Source organism: Pundamilia nyererei, unplaced genomic scaffold (assembly GCF_000239375.1).
Source record: "Pundamilia nyererei isolate P.nyererei 1_Seehausen unplaced genomic scaffold, PunNye1.0 scaffold00269, whole genome shotgun sequence".
NCBI classification, from domain to species: domain Eukaryota; kingdom Metazoa; phylum Chordata; class Actinopteri; order Cichliformes; family Cichlidae; genus Pundamilia; species Pundamilia nyererei.
This window is the reverse complement of record NW_005187670.1, coordinates 107,015-115,498: the sequence shown is the minus strand read 5'-3', so window position 1 is coordinate 115,498 and position 8,484 is coordinate 107,015. Positions and strand designations below refer to the sequence as shown.

Below are 8,484 nucleotides of genomic sequence, written 5' to 3'. Positions count from 1 at the left end.
AAGAAGAAGAAGAACAAGAACAAGAAGAAGAAGAAGAAGAACAAGAAGAAGAAGAAGAAGAACAAGAAGAAGAAGAAGAAGAAGAAGAAGAAATAATGTGTATGTGTTAGTCCCCATAGGGAAATTACTCCTCTGCATTTAACCCATTCAGCCAGTGAAGCATTGGGCAGCCACCAGTGCCGCGCCCGGGGAGCAGTGTGTAGGGACGGTACCTTGCTCAGGGGTACCTCAGGGTAGCCGTTCAGTGGAGTCGAAACCCCCGACCTTCCGATCATGGGGCCACCACTCTACCTACTGAGCTATCCCTGCCATTGCCAGAGGTTTCTTCCTGTTAAAAGGGAGTTTTTCCTTCCCACTGTCTCCAAAGTACTTGCTCATAGGGGGTCATATGATCACAATGACTTTACAATATAAAGCACCTTGAGGCGACAGTTGTTTTCATTTGGCGCTGTAGAAATAAAAGTGCATTGAATTAAAATGACAGCTTTATTCGAGGTTTGTTTTCTTAGGTTTATTGTGGCAGTTTAGCTCAGGTCTGATGTTCCATGAGATTATTTTACAGCTGATATAAAAGTCTCATTCTGGTTTCATTTTCAAAGTAAAAATAGTAAAATCTTTTATTCTGAAATGTGTTTTATTTTGTTTTGCTGCGTTGGTTTAAAAGAGTTTTCAAAAGAGTTTTCAAAGTAAAGGCTTCAGACTGAACTCACCACCTGTGAGGCCACACGATGTGCAAAGGCTTCACCTGGCTGGCCACGCCCCCCTCCGCAGGCTGCTCACACCTGTCGGGTCACAAACTTATGTGAGACAAAACTCTTTCAGTCTTTCAGTTTTACCAGAGATGGATTTGTACCGTGGCGTATCTTCATCGTGAGCTCTGCTCTGCTGCTGCTCGCCCTGCAACATGATATCATCAACACGAGACTGCTCAGTAGGCCGCTGCAGGAGTTTGTGTTTAGGCAAGAACCTGAAAAAGAAAGAAAAACAGGAAATGAGTGGAGACTGCAGCGCACTCAGAGCAGGTACATGTCCACCACAGAGATAGAAACTTCAGACCCGTTAGCATCAGGAGCTAACGGGTCCTGCTGTCACATCAACAACGGTCTTCTCCCCTGATGAGCCGCAGCCGCTGTGAGTCATCAACCAATCAGACACATTTAGAGCTGGAAGCCCCTCCCCTAAGATTTAGAAAACAGTGACCCATAGTGGGGACTGTCAAAGGTGACATCACTTCCTCTGAGCATGCTGCTCTGTTACTGTTCTGAGATCCTGCAGAGGCTCCAGGAAAGTTTACATGGGAACACAGGGGGGAGGGGCGGGAGGGAGAGGGGGGTGTCTGGAGGTCGTTTCCTCCTCCCCACAGAGCTGGACGGCCTCTCAGTGGAGTTTCTGCCTCTAAGGCTTCTGGGAAAACTTGATTCAATAATCCATTTTATAAATTAGATGTTTGACTGGAGACAATAAAAACATGAGCGGGGGGGGGGGGGGGGGGGGGGGGGGGTAATTATGTTATTGATAAATGTGCAGTGATCAGGACGATGACCTCACCTCTGAGTCTGATTAAACACGAAGGAATGAAGGTCAAAAATCACTGCGGCGCATTTACTTTATTGCCAATAATCACAGCGCCAAACACACACCGACTTCACCTCAGCCCAGAGCGCCAAACGCACACCGACTTCATCCCAGTCTGACGCTTCCTGCCTGACTCTGCAGTCACACTGACAGCTGATCCTCAGATTCTGCTCTGTCACAGTGCATGGCTGCGTGCAGGTTTTCTACACCTGAGCTCAAAGACTCAGAGACTGTGGTCCTTTTACTGCGTGATCATCATGAACACAACAGCTGCTGTCAATGATCCCCGATGTATCGCAGTGTTTGGATCTCTGTAATAGGGGTGGGTTTAAAAAAAATAGATTTTCCGATTAAAATCAATTTTAGCTTGGAACAAAAAAAAAAAAAGAAAAAAAAAAAGAGTTATTGATTCATTAAATCCTCAATTTTTAAATATAAATGAATTTTATCAGCAAGTCCAGAATCTCAGTTTGAAGCTCACAAAACTATTTCAACAACGACCAAACAGCTAAAACAGCAAATGAGAGCAGGTACACGGATTCGGCACAAAGACGTAAACACAAAGCGCGGACCCGACGCATCAGAATCTGTGAGCTGTCGGCTTTCTCGCACAGACACGCCGTCGGGGCTGAAAGCCGACAGCTCAGATTCTGATGCAACAAGTGTCGCGACTCTCCAAACAAAATCCACTGAACCAGCAGCAAAAGAAGATCCAAACTACACTTCATGAATTCCCTGACTTTGCTGTTTTTCCTTCCACCACGATAAATCACACTTCCTGCACAGCTCTCTCTCTCAGTGCACTCAGAGAACAATTTCCCATCACAAATCTCTGTTTTCTTCATTGCTCATTACGCACCAGTCTGCTGTTGTGTTCACTGCTGTCGGCCTCCAACAATAAAGCCTCATTTCTGCTGTTCAAACTGAAGAAACTTTTTCTCAGATTACAAACTCTCAGCTGTGTCTAATCAAACCTCTGTGACTTATATCTGCTGCACTTCAGCAGCATCAGGTAATGTTTACATGTCGATTCATGGTTTTATTTTAAGGTTATCTGCTATAAAAAAGTCAGACCAGGAACATGTCCTTCATGTTTTTCTGTTTTATCCTCAGTTACTTTGTTGCCATGATGCCAGGTCTCTCTTGAAAATGAGATTTTTAATCTCAATGAGATTTTTAACCTGGATAAATAAAGGACTAATACTTTGACACAAAGGCCTCTGCTGTGATGCTCACACCTCTGAAGTCTCACAGTGTCAGCTTTGATTTATACATAGATATAAAATATGGATATGTGCTGATAAATGATGAGAATTATAATTTTTCTGACTGCGTCCAAACTGAAATCAGTGACAATACTCTAACCCTACTCTAAACGCACACATTTACACCAACACAGATTATCTGTCCCTTCACCGACCTGAGAACCGTCACATCATCAGTGCACAGTGACTGTGAGTGATTAAAGGTGACCTGCTCCACTGAAGTGTGTGTGTGTGTGTGTGTGTGTGTGTGTGTGTGTGAGAGAGAGAGAGAGAGAGAGATGGAGGAGGCAAAGACGACACTGTTGTTATTGATATTGTGATTAGAGCAGGGCGATATGACCAAAAATATTTATCACGATATACATTTGAAAATCTGCGATAACGACATAACTGACGATATAATTGACACGAGACAAAATACTTTACAACTCCACAACTTTATTAGTGCAAAAAACTCATCAATGTATTTGCACTTAAACAAGCAGCTGTTTCTTATGTGCATTAAAGTTATATAAAAATTAGAGATGGACCGATCCGATATTACGTATCGGTATCGGTCCGATACTGACCTAAATTACTGGATCGGATATCGGAGAAAAATAAAAAATGTAATCGATCCATTAAATATCAGGAAAGCACCTCACAAAACTTGCAACACGCCGTAACTTACCTCAGAACGTTAGCACGTCGGAGCAGTATGCATCACGTGATAGAGCGGCTGTGGCATGCAGGACCTGTCGGTGGTCTGGATAGCATGTGGAGCTTCGCTAGCAACCCGGCATTTCATCTCCGACAAAGTTATCCCCGAGAGAAGTAAAGCAAGTGTGTAAGTCCATCTCTGAATGTTTGTAAAGCATTCCTGCGTTAAGCTTAACAAGCGATATATGGAGCGACTGCCTCTCCTGCTGCTACTTCAATCATGAAACTGATCAATGATCAGCTGATCGGCTTTTCTGTCGCGAGTCCGTGTCTCTAGTTTGTTTTTGGCCCACTTTGCACCAGAAAGAGGAAACCAGCGGCTGAACAACAGCAGCATGTTTAAGCTTGATAATCTGTTGTTAGAATTAATTTAATATTACTTTCTACTCCAGGATCTTTTTCTACGTAGCTGACGCTGGTAACTGTGCAGGGGCGGATCTAGCAAAGTTTAGCCAGGGGGGCCGATAGGGCATTAACAGAGAAAAGGGGGCACAAAGACATACTTTTCTTTCTTATTCTCATTTAAAATGTCGAGCTTTTAATAAATAATTATCTGACACCCAAAGTTTTAATTTGATGTAAAATGAATAGAAGTCAATTACTGTATATAGTAACTGTTAAGTCTAATATATATATACCCTAGTAAGCTATAGTACTTTTTCCTTTGGGAAGGTACCATCTGTGCAGTCTGCAATTTTGTTGAAGAAAGATGTTGAATCTATTTAATATTTCTTGAAAAATAATTGATTTCTGTGCATTTTTTTCACACTGCATCAAATTAAGGTTGATTACGTCGATTAAGCATCATGAGGTGGAGCGTGAGGGGTGGTTCCCTATTTTTTATTTATTTATTTTTGTTGTTGCTGGGAGTTGGAACCCTATTAGTTAGGTTGCTTAATATTTACGCTAAGTTGTCTTTAAAACACCAGAATAGGGAGGATGGTGTAGGTTTAAGTTTATTAGATTGATCAGTATTGCTGAACTATGAAATTTTTTTTTTTTTGCATACAGGTATAACAGAATAGCTTTAGTGTAGTTGTTGTTTTAAACTTGAGTATGAACTTATACAAAATGCAGCAAGATATTTAAAAAACAGTTTTGTTGATTAAAAAACACTATATCGGATTCATATCGGTATCGGCAGATATCCAAATTTATGATATCGGTATCGGACATAAAAAAGTGGTATCGTGCCATCTCTAATAAAAATGTAACAGTGCAAACTCCTTGCTGACAGTTTAACCAAAAGGCATTTCCAGTGGAAACTGGCCGACACATCCTCAGCATAACCATGTATAATATCCACAAACCTTAAAAAGAGGTTATACACACACAATACAGTAATATTATGATGAAGCACAGTTCGTATCACTCCGCGAGACTCCGCCTACGATAGCCGTAATGCTCCCACAATCCATCACGCGGTGCGGCTTCGTAGCTTAGCAAAGTCGTACTGAAACATTTGACAGATTTTCGAGCGCCTTGTACATAAAATCGTTTCGAGGTCAGTAAACACAACCAGAGTTCATACATAAGGCACACGGGATTATAAGGGGCTCTGTCGACTTTCAGAAAAATCAAAGGATGATTTTAAGTGTGCCGTATTTTCCAAACACGGTAATAACGACGGCCCGCTAGCATGCGCTACCAAAAATAGTGCTTTGTTGTGTATCTGACGGATGAAAGCTAAACCAGTTCCACACCACTGAAGCTGCAGCATTTTTACAAACCAGTTCTGCTTCATCCGTTTCACTCAACGATCCGCTTTTGCTCTTCTCGTTCTGCGTTGCCGCCATGTGCGTATGTAAACAAAGGCACAGCGCATGCGGGTTTTACCCATATTCTATCGCCATATTTCATTTTCCTATCGTGGCCCAAAATTACACCGGTATTACCGTGAACGGTATGATATGGCCCAGCCCTAATCATGATGTCTTAATTCTATATGACTTTAGTATTGATTAATATCAGAGTATCGACTTTTTGGACAGCTTCAGTGGGTGCAGGCAGAGGCCAAGGCTGCAGGAGGAAGAGGAGGACGCGTCAGAGACCTTCGTTGGTCTGTTGTCGTTCTCCACTCAGTGAGTTTGACCTGCAGGAGGTGACAGCCACTATGAAAGCAGACAAAGCTTAGAAGACCAAACACTGCGGGCAGGAGGACACCTGCTGCTCACGTGATGCGCTCATTGATCCTCCTCGCCGTGATGGATGCTCCGTCTGTGCACCGCCGCAAGTCAATCACTATCCAATTACACGAGTCCACCTGTCAGAGCCGCCTGATGGATGGAGACCACAAACACCACACTGCACGCGCTCCAACAAGCAGCGGCATCCTTCTTGTGCCATAGGAAAGAACGAGGAACACCTGCCAGCTAACGAGCTAAAGCAGCGCTGTGATTGGTCTCAGAGGGGAGCTGTGCTCAGGTGTGCTCAGAGGCAGCTGTACTGTTTCTCCGCTCTCACACATTCTCGGAGCGAGTTGACCGAGAACATGATGATTGTCATCTGTTTATTTTATGAAAGCAGAGTAAGCAGAGTTTAAATGTTATAGGTCATTACAGTGAAATGAAGATTTCATGGAGCTCTCTGCTTCCTCCTCAGTCTAAGCGTTAACACTCCTGTTTCCTGTGTTGAGCATGGCGGAGGAGGACGTGGAGGATGGCGGCCGTGTCATCACTTCCTCACAGTGTGAGGGCGGAGCATGAGACACATGAGACACTGCAGAGCAGACGTCCTCATCACGACAGGGTGATTAGTGACAGTGTTTCAGATCATGGAAGTAAAGTAACCAGTAGTATATCAAACATCTGTATCCTGGAGTAACTAAGTAATGTACTGCATTACTTTAACTCTCTGGAGTATAATTGGCTGTTTCTGACCTCTAAATTTCACCTTTAAAAACGGTTTCCTCGCCTTGTTTGTTGTCAGTCTTTTCAGCACAAGCTCAGGTCTGAATTTACTGACTGTATCAACACAGTCAGTAAATCTGACATCAAATCTGAGTAGAAAAAGGATACTGTAACAAACACAAACATGTTTAACGAATCATTTGCATAACTTGAAATGTAAATAGAAATTATACATTTTAGTAACCTATGCACACGATTTGTAAACAGCAAAGTTATTCAAACTATTTACAGAACAATCCGGAGTTAGGGGACTGCAGGTTTGCCGTGTACTGACCTGCTGACATCAGGAAACTGGAGCGGGAAGTTCAGGACCACACACTTGGGCCTGATGAGGCAGTCCAAGTCTTTGGGGCGATGGTCTGGGATCTTGTTCATGAAGGAGGGGATGGATGACAGGAAGGAGTCCATGTTGAAGCGGGAGTTGAAGACCACGACATCTGCCACCAGGCTGGTGTCGCGCGCACGCAAACACACACACACACACACACACACACACACACACACACACACACACACACACACACACACACACACACAGGAAAATATTTAGTATAACACACGTGAGACAGAGGACATGAAGCTCCATCACTGAAGGCCACGCTCTGCAGTTTACCTGAGATTCTGGTCACCTGTCTGAAACAAGCTGCTGTAGCTCCTCCCACTTTAAGACAACTAAACTCTGATTGGCTGCCCTCACATATAAATTATTCACTTATAGTGTGTAGCCATGTCTGCACCTGGAGCTTTTGACCTATACACACCTGTGTAACGTGAACTTTGACCTGAGGTCAGAGCTTCGTCCTGGAACAGGTACACCTGTGTTTACGTCCTGAAGTTCAGACTAACTCTGAGGAGAACCTGGGCAGGAGTGTAAGGACCCAGTGTCTGCAGGTTTACATAGGTCACGTTTAAGCTTCAGGTGAACATGAAGACACGCCTCCATGCAGTGATCCAGATCAGATACATTAGTTTGGACTGAGGCTTTGCGGGGAGGCGTGCGGACACCGCTGGGCGCGGGCCAATCAGACATCTGCTAACGATCCCAGCTGTGTTATTTGATGGCACTGTAACCACGTTAGAGGAGACGGAGCGGCTCGGCTTATTGACGAGCTGCCCGCAGATCAACAACAATCAGTTTTCTGCCGCTCGTTACTGTCCCGCCGCTGATTAATGAACACTACAGCCCCCGCAATTAACCAATCGCATCCCAGCAGCTCATTAACCAATCACACACTGCCTTACCAAGGCAAACTAGAGCACAGCGCATCAATCAGCTAATAATCAATAATCAGTTTACGGGCTGGATGCTGGCAGTACGAACATCAGAGTAGCCATTACTCAGACAGCTGACAGGAAGCTGATCGGCAGCTTTCTGTGGCACACCGCCAGCTCCAGACCAGCTGACTCGCTCCAATGACGGTAGTTACCGGAGCACATGGTTTCTGCTGCTGTCTGCGTGCATCACCCTCACAGCCTAATGGTGTCATAGCCCACACCCTGGACCCAGCAGTACCTTCTGGTTAGGCTCTACAAACGCAGCACGACATGGACTCCCCCACCCGTACAAACACACTCACCATGAGAGCACCTGGTTGTAGCCGTACTGGAAGTCCCTGTCCTGGTGTCGGCGGACCGGATAAAGTAGCTGGTTCTCGTGGAAGTACAGAACCTTCTTGAGCCGGGCCAGATCCGGTCTGAGAGCCGCCAGCTCACACAGGCTGAGGACGGAGCTGCTGAAGAGGAGCCTGCAGAGAGAGGAGACAATGAAGGAGGTGCAGACAGCGTGTCAGCAGCTCAGCTGATCATCTCAGAACACTGAGAATTCCTCAGTGAACTGCAGAGCCGACGCCTGCTTCCTGCTTCGAGCAGGTGATAGTGTAAGGCCGGAGGAGGAGCTCCTTCTCCTGGGCTGCACTGATGGAGAGGGCCAGTAAGCGTTCAGGGCTCACATGGATGCTTGAGTGATGGTTCGTGGCTTTGCTGAGTAATGTCAGAGTGGGTTTTCAAAATAAAAGTCCCTGCTTCTTTCATGCTCT

General features: G+C 44.9%; 1 protein-coding gene across 1 annotated transcript in view; it reads right to left on the bottom strand.

Annotated features, from left to right (window-relative positions):
- The window catches only part of gtdc1 (glycosyltransferase-like domain containing 1), a 27,724-nt gene that overhangs the window by 6,800 nt on the left and 12,440 nt on the right, over window positions 1-8,484 (bottom strand). Inside the window, exons 3-6 of the mRNA XM_013915202.1 lie at window positions 8,026-8,193; window positions 6,723-6,896; window positions 854-967; window positions 711-782 (exon numbers count right to left, since the gene is read on the bottom strand). Coding sequence (XP_013770656.1) covers window positions 711-782; window positions 854-967; window positions 6,723-6,896; window positions 8,026-8,193 — 528 coding nt within the window. The remainder of the gene's footprint in view (window positions 1-710; window positions 783-853; window positions 968-6,722; window positions 6,897-8,025; window positions 8,194-8,484) is intronic.